The sequence below is a fragment of the Barbus barbus genome (genome assembly GCF_936440315.1).
Source record: "Barbus barbus genome assembly, chromosome: 50".
Classification (NCBI taxonomy): Eukaryota; Metazoa; Chordata; class Actinopteri; order Cypriniformes; family Cyprinidae; genus Barbus; species Barbus barbus.
In genome coordinates this window covers 7117002-7130114 of record NC_136728.1, presented here as the reverse complement: position 1 = coordinate 7130114, position 13113 = coordinate 7117002, and the positions used below count along the sequence as shown (strand labels likewise).

At 34.8% G+C, this 13113-nt stretch overlaps 1 protein-coding gene across 1 annotated transcript in view; it reads left to right on the top strand.

The window, feature by feature from the left end:
• LOC306868423 (laminin subunit beta-1-like) overlaps window positions 1-13113 on the top strand; it is a gene marked incomplete at its 5' end in the record, with an annotated part of 36710 nt that overhangs the window by 3220 nt on the left and 20377 nt on the right. The window contains 12 exons of the mRNA XM_079414576.1: window positions 964-1037; window positions 2590-2778; window positions 2867-2930; window positions 3038-3240; window positions 4348-4468; window positions 5855-6043; window positions 8536-8712; window positions 8823-8935; window positions 9352-9431; window positions 11275-11410; window positions 11491-11649; window positions 11786-11913. Coding sequence (XP_079270702.1) covers window positions 964-1037; window positions 2590-2778; window positions 2867-2930; window positions 3038-3240; window positions 4348-4468; window positions 5855-6043; window positions 8536-8712; window positions 8823-8935; window positions 9352-9431; window positions 11275-11410; window positions 11491-11649; window positions 11786-11913 — 1633 coding nt within the window. The remainder of the gene's footprint in view (window positions 1-963; window positions 1038-2589; window positions 2779-2866; window positions 2931-3037; window positions 3241-4347; window positions 4469-5854; window positions 6044-8535; window positions 8713-8822; window positions 8936-9351; window positions 9432-11274; window positions 11411-11490; window positions 11650-11785; window positions 11914-13113) is intronic.

Genomic DNA, 13113 nt, shown 5'->3' with positions numbered 1-13113 from the left:
TCTTCATCCAACATGGAGAAGGTCCAGCTGTTGCAAGCTATCAGAATGTACAGTTCTACAAGCCATATGCTCCTCGATGACACATACAGACAGCGGAAATAGAAATCCAGAGATTTTCTGGTTATTGCAGTGGAGGAGTGTGAAATGTAGCAGGACAGGAAATTAAGGGCCATGAATGCAACCAGAGAAGCCTGTGAATATGGTTTAGGAGAGAGTATGGGGTAGGAGGAAAAAGAACTGCTTACCCATGAGAGATACAGCAGCCAACTGGGCCAAAAGCCTGGGAATACAAGGGGTGACCTCCTACTTAATTAAAGATATGACTGTGTTTATTCTTATTTTTTATGTTTATGGACCCCCAAAGCATTTTAGATTAAATAGAGAACAAATAGAGACTTTCATTTCATTTAGAGACTTTAAAGGATTTGCTTAAAACTACTATTTAGTAAAACACTTTTTTTTCCCGAAAATAATAATTAATATATTAACATATATTAGTGACAAATAATTGTCATTATTATCACCCTCGTTTGTAAAACAATACAATATACTAAAATATATATTTTAGTATATTCTATTGTTTTTCATGTTTTTTGTTGTTGTTTTATGCATAGAATGAAAGTGAATGGGGTCCAGTTTTAAACTTTTTATATTAAAAGCTTTAAAGACCATGAGATCATAAAAATAAAGATTGCAAAACAGTGATGCCAAAGAAGATGATTGTTGGTTCCCCAAAGAACTTTTCAGTCAACAGTTCTTAAAAGAACCCTTTTTGTGTGTGAAGAACATTTAAATAACTGTTGTCTACTAGTGGAATGGAAAGGTTCTCTTGATGTTAAAAGTTCTTCATGAAACCACAGATGTAAAGAACAGTTTGGGAGGTAACAAATGGAACTGCATTAATAAATGCGAAGAAATACAACTCTTTGTCTTAACTCATGTCTTTATCTCTCTCTTTCTCAGGCCTGGAGAACGTCACAATACAGCTTAACCTGGAGGCAGAGTTCCACTTCACCCACCTCATCATGACCTTTAAAGTAAGGGCTGAGGGGACAGTCAGTTGGTGATGTGTGTTTTGGGGGGAAGGTGTCGCCACAGCCCCGGGCTGAGGTGAGATTTGGGGTCGTTAGGAGAGAATGTGGGAAGGGAAGGGGGGTTGATGTGGATTTTGCTGGCAGGAGGGGAAGTGTCGCTCAGTGTGTGGGAGCCGTGGGAGGTCTGGGATAAACCCAGCTGTGCAGCCGACTGAGACGACTGGAATGCTTCAGCTGAAGATTACATTTCAGCTTGATCTCACTTCAGCAATACAGTTCAAAGAAATCAGAGAGCGCATATGAAACGACTGACATCAAGAGAACAACAGTGCTTATGTGATGTTGATTGCAAAGATTGTTGGGAAATTGTCCAGGAACAAAACTTTCATTGCTGTTTGTTATAATATAAAATAATATAACATTATTTTTGATCCAATACCAAATAATATACGGTCCATTAATGCCAATATTGATACCAGTGCTTAAATTAAATGGAAATTTACAGTACAGTACAGTGTCAATTTAACAATTTAACATTGTACCTTAAAATATGAAAAATTATGAAACTAGTGATGTAGTTTAATAAAAAAAAAAAAATATATATATATATATATAATTTATTATGAAAGTACATCACTGGTTTCATAATTTCTCACAATATGCTGTTTATTTGTTGTATGATTTAACTTGTAGTAAAATAACTCCAACTAAATAAACTAAAACTGATGAATTAAATAACTACAGTATATAGACATTATTAAAAAAAACTGTTAAAAATCACAAGAACACAACAAAATTACTAAAACTTTCACTAGAATTAATGAAACCAAAAAATATTTAACAAATTCTAAATATTAACAAAAACTGTAACTTTTGATACTAAAATAACACTGGATGATATAATGCTACTATATTGGCTGGTATGTTCTTCTGCATAATTTATTAAGTTTGAAATTGAATCCCATTTTTCCTAAACAAATTTACTAAAAACTAAATTATAATGTTGAGATGCCTAAATACACTTGCAGCATTTAAACTGATTTATTTTACTTTTTAGTGTTTTATGTTTAATTACACAAAACAGTATTTTAATGTCATCAATTTATCTGTTATTGGCTATAACATGAAAATAATTATAAGATTATTTTTAGGCCAAAATGTCCATATTGATGCATTCTTAAAAAAAATATTATTATTATTATTTATTATCCTTAATGTCACATTTCATCATGATCTAGTAGTATTTTTAAGGTGCACATTAAAACACTTTCATTTTCATTCCACGAGTAATAAAAAAATGGGTAACACTTTATATTAAGGTGACATAGTTACATACATTACATGCAATTACTTTAGTATTAACAGTAAATTAGGCATAATTTCAAACAACTAACCTTAATTTGTGTAATTTAAGGTAATGCCACCTTAAAATAAAGTGTGACCAAAAAAACAGTATAGATATTATGTAAGGATCAATTCTGATGATGCAGGATTATCATCTATATTGGAAGTATCGATCTCAAGTCGACTGTGACCTCTTATGCTCTCTATCTAGACGTTCAGACCTGCTGCTATGGTGATCGAACGGTCTTCAGACTTTGGGAAGACTTGGCAAGTGTACCGTTACTTCGCCTATGACTGCGAGACCTCCTTCCCCTCTGTCTCTCAAGGACCCATGACCAAAGTGGACGATGTTATCTGCGATACCCGCTACTCTGACATTGAACCCTCAACTGAGGGTGAGGTGAGCTTTGGAAATGCACTGCACTTATGTTGAGTACTTGGATTTATATTGGATTTTCCATTTACTCTTGTTCCTCTTGCTTCTGAAGGCCATCTTTAGGGTTTTGGATCCAGTCTTCAGGATTGATGATCCCTACAGCCCCAGAATTCAAAGTAAGGACACAAATGAAAACATTTTAACATACATGTTGTCATTAAGTGGCCTAATAGTATGAACCAAATTTCTGTATTGCTAACTTCTTGCTTTCTATCATTGATAGACATGTTAAAGATCACTAATCTGAGGGTGAAGTTCACTAGGCTGCATACTCTCGGGGACAATCTTCTGGACTCACGTATAGAGATCAAGGAGAAGTACTACTATGCGATTTACGACATGGTGGTGAGAGGAAACTGTTTTTGCTATGGTCACGCATCCGAATGCGCCCCCGTCGATGGAGCTGGAGAAGTCGTGGACGGCATGGTGAGTTTTATGCCATGTATAATGCAAGTTATTGATAACTTTTTTTTTAATTATTATTATTATTTTATATTTTTACAATAATGTATTGTATTTATTGTTATAGTTTAATTATAGTTATTTTTTATTATATTTTATACTTTTTCCAAATTTTTTCCCTCCAGTCACCACAAACTGACTTGGCAATCACGTATGAGCTGAAATTATGACATTTTAATGCCGTTTTATGCCCGAATGAATTGCAGATAAATAAAGCAAATTTAATAGGAAGTTGTTTTTGATTTATGCCACATTTAAATGCAGCAGACCTTTTTGTGGCTTTTTAAACCTCTGTTTTGAAGAAATCATCTCACACACATTTGTCATGGTTTGAAATCCCATCACAGTCTGCTGCTAATTCAGCTTAGATCTGCTTCACAGTATGAAAGTATGCGGACCGCCTTGTGGTTTCATTATTGAATAGTTTACAGTGCAAATAATCATGTGGCAGAGAAAATGCACGCCAAGTCTGTTGCTTACAAACCTTTTTTTTGGTTTTGTTTCATTTATGCTTGAAGTTATAGTATGTGTGTGAGACGAAATACACCAAAGGAACAAGGTTCCTGTTTAGTCTGCAGTCTTCTCTGTTTACAATCCCTCTCAGTCTGTTGCAGCTCTTACAAAAGTAATGAACAGATATTGCATCCAACAGATCTCAGTACCTTTTTATGTGCAAGAATTTTATTCAAAGGCACTGAAGTAACTCTAGATCATCTTCAGGCACAGAGCATTTCTGTGAAAGCTATAGACTGCATCTAGATCTGTGTCTGTGCCAGGACTGGAGTTTGTTTAATGTAGACCAGATGCATCCAATATAAACATTTCCTGTTGCCATCTGGTTTAGGGCCGGATTTGTAGACTGTTCTAAGCAACTCCATATTTTTTCTAAATTTCTGTTGTATGAAGAACTTTTTCCCTTTTAGGGTCTGAGTAGGAAATTAGCTCAAATTCATTTTGAGGACTTCTGTTTATAATTTGCGGTGCCTTTAAATATCCTGTTCCACACATAGTCTCAATTTGATTACATTTATTGTGTTCTTGGTTATCATTGTTATGTCTGTTTTGCCGTAGGTCCATGGCCATTGTAAGTGTAATCATAACACCATGGGGCTGAACTGTGAGCGCTGTCAGGACTTTTACCATGACCTGCCCTGGAGACCCGCAGAGGGACGTAACACCAACGCCTGTAAAAGTATGATCTTCTGCCATGTTCAGTTATGGGTCAATGAAATCATGCTAATTTTTTTTTGTCTGGATCTATTAATTTAATTAAAAAGAACTTTAAGTTAATTCTGGTTATAAAATGTCTTGTACAACCCAAAATGTAGTGATATTTATGTCAAAGTGTAATGAAAATGCACTATTACATTTGATTTGATGGTTACAGCACATGACTTTGAGTCATTAAATATAATTTTTTTTTATTATATATAATGTTTTTAAAAAACATATGAAACTAGTAGATTTTCAAAAGATTTACCTTGAAAATCAGGTGTTACAAGTTTTGTAACATTCTTTTTTATGTACTTTTGTCTCTGCTTTATAGTTTTTAAACATTAGTATTATAGTATTGAATCAGTGTTATTGCATGAGAGTTTCTAAACAACGTTGACATTCTATTTTTTAGTACAATTGTTACTGCCCTGTAGTTTCTATTGCAGTTTTGATATCAGTATTTTAACTTTGGTATGCTACTAACTCAGATACTGTACATTACATTTTTGTAACAGTACAAACATGTTTTGTAACTGTTGTAACTTCTTTAAAGAGCATAGTGAAAAATTATTTGCCGTACCGATATTACAGCATTATAGTTTTTAAACACTGTAATTCTCGTAATTCTCGTAAAACATTGTTATAGTCTTTAAACATCATAATTCTTTAAGCAATTGTTACTGCATTATAGTTTTTAAACGTGGTAATTCTGTTGTGCAATTATTACTGCATTATAGTTTGTAAACGTCAGAATGCTTTGTTATGCAATCATTACTGCTTTAAAGTTTTTAAAGAACGTAATTCTTTGTTATGCAGTTGTTACTGCGTTATAGTTTGTAAACATCAGAATTCTTTGTTATGCAGTTGTTACTGCGTTACTAGTTTTTAAATGTCAGAATTCGTTGTTATGCAATCGTTACTGCGTTATAAGTTTTAAAGATCGTAATTCTTTATGTGCTTGTTACTGCATTATAGTTTTTAAACATCGTAATTCTTTGTTATGCAGTTGTTACTACGTTATAGTTTTTAAACGTCAGAATTCTTTGTTATGCGATCATTACTGCGTTATAGTTTTTAAACGTCGTAATTCTTTGTTATGCAATCGTTGCTGCGTTATAGTTTTAAACGTCAGAATTCTTTGTTATGCGATCATTACTACGTTATAGTTTTTTAATATCGTAATTCTTTGTTATGCAGTTGTTACTGCGTTATAGTTTTTAAACGTCATAATTCTTTGTAATGCAGCTGTTAATGCATTATAGTTTTTTAAACGTTGTCATTCTTTGTTATAATTGTTTTTTTGTTACAATTGTTACTTAATCACCTTCTATTTCCTCACTAACATTTCTTTGCATTTTCACAGAGTGTAACTGCAATCATCACTCTGATTCCTGTCATTTCGACATGGCTGTGTATCGGGCCTCGGGTAACGTGAGCGGCGGCGTGTGCGACGACTGCAAACACAACACCATGGGTCACAAGTGCGAGCAGTGCAAGCCCTTCTTCTTCCAGCATCCGGAGAAAGACATCCGTGACTCCAACATCTGCGAGCGTACGTGTCCCCTCTCATTTCCTCTCCTGTCATTTCCTCTGAGCTTTTCTCCCTAGAGCCCTGCATTTCGGCCCGGGCCCGATGGGCCCCGACTTTTTTACGCCTCTAGGGCCGGGCTTCGGGCCAAGTTCCACATCATAATTCAGACGCGGGCCGGGCATCGGGCCTGTTTTGAGTTTCTCCTTATTTTTATATTGAATGAATGAATGAATGATGCATTTATATAGCGCTTTATTGTGTATTGCTGTACACCCAAAGCGCTTTACAATCATGTGGGGGGGTCTCTCCTCAACCACCACCAGTGTGCAGCATCCACTTGGATGATGCGACGGCAGCCACAGGACAACGGCGCCAGTGCTCTCACCACACACCAGCTACAGGTGGAGAGGAGAGAGAGATAGAGCCAATCAAGTGTATGGGGATTATTAGGAGGCCATGATAGACAAGGGCCAGTAGAGAGAATTTGGCCAGGACACCGGGATTACACCCCTACTCTTTACGAGAAGTGCCATGGGATTTTTTAATGACCACAGAGAGTCAGGACCTCGGTTTAACGTCTCATCCGAAAGATGGTGCTTTTTGACAGTATAGTGTCCCCGTCACTATACCGGGGCGTTAGGACCCACACAGACTGCAGGGTGAGCACCCCCTGCTGGCCTCACTAACACCTCTTCCAACAGCAACCTAGTTTTCCCAGGAGGTCTCCCATCCAGGTACTGACCAGGCTCAACCCTGCTTAGCTTCAGTGAGCAACCGGTCTTGGGCTGCAGGGTGATATGGCTACGATATATTGTAGACATCTATCGATTAGTGATGAAAAAAATTTGTTGCTGGTGGAAACAACACGAGACCGTGCCGTGACTGAGAGCAGCTCGACGGTGTTTAGTGTCCCGCAGCAGCAGCAGCGTGCGCAAGTGACTTCAGCGCTGCCGAATAGTTCTGCATTCAAATGCACGCAATAGGCTAAAGCTTGCCGCAAAGCCCCAGCAAACATAACCATGAATGTGTCTGCGGGAAATAGTAAGGAGATATTTGAATTATTTACTAATAAACTAATGTTTTCTGAGTCCGTGTTGCAAGGATGAAGTTGCTGATCCTGACTCGCCGTCTCCTCATTAGATGCGCCTTTACAGAGAATTGCATCTTTATTGATTATGATTAAGATTATAATAAAATACTTTTTGTTTTACATTTTTTTATTTCGTTAAGTGATAATTTAAAGCTTTCTATAGATATATTTATCATGTCTGTGATGCATGTATTCGCTCAGCTTCGGTTCATTTTTGTGAAGCGCTCCTGTTCAAGACGGCAGAAAGCGCATCATGTTTGTTTTCTTTGTTTTATAAAATAACTACCTTTTGTTGATATTGTGAGTGCACACAAATAAAAGTAGACCCTTTACAGGTCCGAATGATGTATTACTCTTACCTTTATCAAAAAAAAGACGGCGTAGGCTATTTTAATTTGTTTCCACTGAAAACAATGCAAGTGTTTGCACTGGTGCCTCCAAAAAAACAAAACGAAACATAAAAATTTTGCCATTACACACAAAACTGAACTATTTTATTAGCCGAAACAGCAGTATAAACTCTTTTAGGAGAAGGGGGAAAAAAAGACGGGCTCGGGTCAGACTCGGGCCGGTAATTCTGATAAGCTGTCAGATGTGGGCCGGGCTAGGGCCTAAATTTGAGGCCCGTGCAGGGCTCTATTTCTCCCCCTTCAGACGGCCGCTGCTCCTCTACCTGTCTGGTCTAGTTTGTGATGTGAGTCTGGTCCAGCTGTTGCTTTGTTCATCTCTGCTCGTGCATATTTGGGAGCAGAAACGCCTGGGCTTTGAAGTAGTCCGTTACCACAAGGTGAAGCGCCGCCCTTCTTCAAACCACACGCGTCTAGGGTTTCACATTCCTCTTTTGTTGTGGTGACCGAGGTTTTTCAGTTTGAACTTATTGACCACAAAGCAGAAATGTGGTCTCTGAGTTTTACATCAAACTATGATAATAGCTTACAATGCAATACAATTCATTAATATTAATCAAATTATTAATATGGAGTAACAATAAAAATACCATTTATTTATTTATTTAATTAATGTACATTTCTCTGTGTATTTTTAGGATTTCAAGTTGTATAAATAAGTATTCATTAAAAACATATAAACAAACATGAATTAACAAAAAATATACTTATTAACTAATTATTTTGTAGATATTAAAATGAACTTTTAAGTACTAAATATAAATTAGCATTAACATATATATTAATGTTAGTCTATATATCAATGTTAATATATTAAAGTATTAACATCAATGTACAATGTAAACATGTTTTGGGAATGCGTTAACTGATGTTAACAAACTAAACTTTATTGTTGTGTGTCCAGTGTTTGTTGTGTGAGTAACAATGCTAAACAATGGAAGTATCTTTCGTGAACTATGTTGTCCACAGTTCCTCCCATTGTCTTTAAGTGCACTGTCTGGATTTGTCTTTTCCAGCCTGTAACTGTGATCCGGTCGGCTCTCTCAATGGTGGAGTGTGTGATCCAATGACAGACGTGTCTCTCGGGCTGATCGCGGGTCAGTGTCGCTGTAAGCCTAATGTGGAGGGTGAGCGCTGTGACCAGTGCAAACAGGGCCATTACGGACTCAGCGACGACCCTCTGGGATGCCAGCGTAAGTCCATACCTTACACACTAAAGCGACCCCAAATCATTCATCAATTCATGAGAGAATGGTTTTAAAAGACCTCAAATAAAAGTTGCTTTTGTTTTGTTGTTACCCAGCATGCACATGCAATGCTTTGGGTACGGTTCCAGGTGGAAGTCCATGTGATACAGACTCAGGAAATTGCTACTGTAAACGTCTGGTTACCGGAAGGAACTGTGATCAGTGTCTGGTGCGTGTTCTGTTTACTTTATGAGTTCATTCACATTTCTTTGTGCAATAGTACTGTGAATGATTTTAGAAACATAACATTGTGCTTTTATAATATGTAAAGTGACACTTTTGTAAATTATTGTAAATCACACAACAATTTTATTAAATGTGCATTAATATATATATATATATATTCTTTTACATTTTAACAATTTTATTTATTTATTTATCCATCCATTCATCCATCTATCCAGATTTCTTGCATTCAGATATTCCAAAATGTGATTATTTGCCTTTAAGAACTACTGCTTACATTTTGCTTCTTGTGAGGTCTGTCGTAAACACTGTGGTGTTTAAATAGTCTTTTAACTAGTCTCTCTCTCTCTCTCTCTCTCTCTCTCTCTCTCTCTCTCTCTCTCTCTCTCTCTCTCATAGCCTCAGCACTGGGGTCTCAGTAACGACATGGATGGGTGCAGACCGTGTGACTGTGATCATGGTGGTGCAATCAACAACAAGTGAGTAAAACTACTCTGTTCTGGCTGAATGAGTAGTTCATTCTCTGTACTCTGAATGTCTCGTTCAAATACACTTTTTATCACTATTATTATTGCTACTATTTTTATTATTTCATAATAATTTACTATTATTAATAGTTCAGTTTTTAGTCATTTTGTTATGTGCTTTTGTCATTTTTTATTAGTTTTTCTGTTTTTGTAATTAATATTTTTCTATAGCTTTATTTTATTTTTATTTCGGTTTTAGTTTTAATAATTTTAAAAATAATAATAATTTATTTCAATTAGGTGCCAAGGCGACATATGTATTTTTTCTGTTTTTATTTTTAAGTTTTTCATCTTATATTCCCTAGAAAAACTTCCTATGCCATAATACTTCAAATGCATTAACATATGTACTGACATATTGCTTAAGATTTACTGATATAAAATTATTAGTTCTGTCAAATGATTAATCGCGATTAATTGCATCCAAAATAATATTTTTTGTTTACATAATATATGTGTGTGTACTGTGTATATTTATTATGTAAATATAAATACAAACACATGCATATATTTAAGAAAAATATGTTATGTTTATATATTAAATATATTTATATATAATATAAAATATAAGAATATGAATATATAAATGTACATATTTTCTAAATATATACTGTATGTGAGTGTATCTATATATACATAATAAATGTACAGAGTACACACACATATATTATGTAAACAAAAACTTTTATTTTGGATGCGATTAATCATTTGACAGCACTAAAAATTCTATTTAAATTTTATTTGGTAGTATTTGTTTATTGCACAATGCACATTTCTTAATTTTACATTTAAAATGTTTGATATCACTATTAATAAGGATTGTATGATCTCTGTATAATATCGGTCTTTAAATGCAAGATACTTAAAGTTTACCTAAAGTATACTTGCAATAGTTCCACTTTAGCACAATCAAATAAACTCAGCACTGCTTCCACACAACTAAACTGCATTGAGTACAACATTTGTTGTTCCAATTTAAGTATACCAGTTTAGTATACAAAAGTACAATTGCAGGGTATTTTTTTAAGCACATAAATATGTAAATGTATTTGTAATATACATAGCACAAAATAAATGAAATTCAAATACATTTTAGTTTATATATATATATACATATACACACACACACACTATAAGCTTTTGGTAATTTAAATAAAATGTAATATAATTTAACCTATCTACCTTTTTATTTTTTTATTTTATTTTTTGCTAGGGTTTATATTTAATTTATATATATATATATATTTTTTTTTTTGCTTGGGTTTATTTTTATTTTTTTGCTTGGGGTTATATTTAAAAGATTTTAGTAACAATAATAACACCACCCTAAGTATTAAACTCTGCATCATGGAGATCGAGTGTCACATTAACTTGCCACTTTCTGAGGAGAGTTGTGCTATTACTTTTCTTTGTGATCAGACTTAGACTTTTGACTACAAAATGGATTAAAAAACTTACATTTTCTTCAGAATGTGTAAAAATCTACTTGCTACTCCTACTGCCCTCTTTTCTTAGTAAGTTGAATCAGTGTGTTGAGAAACTGCTGGCAGGAAGCCTGAAATAACAGTGAAAATAATGCTTCTTAGTCTCAGACTGAACTGGCTGTATCATCCAATAAGAAAACTATTTACATGAGTTACAAAGGCAGGCTTTAACTGCAGTCCAACAAACAGATGGGTTCCAGGTTTTGAGTCTTGACTGTTTGTGTCAGCTCTAAATATGTCCTCCAGAGCTATTTTCCTCCAGATCTTTAGAAAGAACCATCTAAATTTCTTTCCGTTATTTCTTTCCCCAGTTGCTCTCCTGAAACAGGTCAGTGTCAGTGTCGCGAGCACATGTTTGGCAGACGCTGCGACCAGGTGGAATCTGGTTTTTACTTCATCGCTCTGGACCACTACACTTATGAAGCTGAGGACGCCAAGTTTGGACCTGTAAGTGTCCTCATTATTGCCATCTGTCAAAGTCTTTGAGTATTTGAATGAAGTATCTCTATATCTCTCTCTATCGGTAGGGTGTGACGGTTGTCCCGAGACCCCAGCCTCAGGACAGATCCCCTACTTGGACTGGCATTGGTTTTGTGAACGTTCCTGAAGGTGCCTATCTTGAGTTCAGCATCGACAACATCCCCTACTCTATGGAGTATGACATTATCATCCGATATGAACCTCAGGTGACTTCCTCTACAGTATAATACTAGCATTGGTATTTGATTCGAACAGCTTAGTAAAGACATGTTTCATCAGCCTTGAGTTAAAGGTAAGCAGATACATCATTACATCATCTGCTTGCTCTTTCATGCTGTGTAGTTGCCAGAGCAGTGGGAGGAAGTGTTGATGACTGTCATCAGGCCTCGCGTTATTACCGCCGACAGCCGCTGTGCAAACACAATGCCCGACGATGACAACCAGGTGGTGTCTCTGCATCCCGGATCCAGGTACGAGAGAAGAAAGATGGACCACCTGATGCACATTACCTTTCATCCAGTAATACCTAGGCAGTATTTTAAGTTATCATGCTGTATTCCTTATGCAAAGACTAAAATAAACTAAAACCATTAAAAACAATAAAACTTAAATATTAGATGAAAAACCAATCAAACAACTGAAATGTTGTCAAGGCTATTAACTTGAAATGTTGTTTTGGCAACTAACTGAACTAAGTAGAAGCACTTAAATTAGTAATTGTAAATAAATGGAAACTAAAACTTAACTAAAATAAAAACAAATAAAATAAAAATAAATTAAACCCAAATGCAAATAAATAAGTAAAAACAACTAAAGTACATAATTGAATTACAAATTTTTTTACTCAAATTAAAAGTTTATAAAAACTACAATAATATATAAATTATCACTATTTTTTACAATCTATAGGGTTCAGGATTTGACCAACCCAAGTCATTATTTATATACTACTATAGTAATTTTTTTATATTTCAAATTATTTTTAACTTTTATATATTGAGTTTTCATTTTAATTTTAGTTTAGGTTTTGGTAATTTTGTTGTTCTTTTGTCGTTTTTTATTAGTTTTTTTTAAATATTCCTTAATAGCTTTCAATTCAGTTTTGGTCATTTTAGTACTCCAGCTTAAACATATTTATTTCAATTAGTTTCCAAAGCAACATCTCTAGTTTATATTTCAAGTTTTTCATCAAATATTTATAAAATATTTAAAAACCAAAACGTAATACAAAGTGGCAAAAGCACACAACAAATTCAACTCGCATTAAAAAGCTAATTCAAAATATTTATAAAAGTGACAATGGCCAGGTTTCATAGACAGGGCTTAGCATAAGCCAGCATTAGGCCATAGTTCAATTGGGACATTTAAGTAATTTTTATAAACGTGTCTTAGAAAAAAACATTACTGGTGTGCATCTTAAGACAAAACAAAGACACTGATATGTTTTAAGATCAGTCAGTGCAAGTTTCTTTCAGGTGAAAAAGCTCAGACTTACATTTTAGTCTAAGACTAGGCTTAAGCCTTGTCTGTGAAACCGGCCGAGAAGTATATAAATAATACTAAAACACTGAAGGCTATTCTAGATGGTAATTCTAAGGCAGCAGCTCATGCATCCTTTACAGAGAACATAATCCCAGAATGCATTGCAATAAATCCAGAGAGGTTTTTAT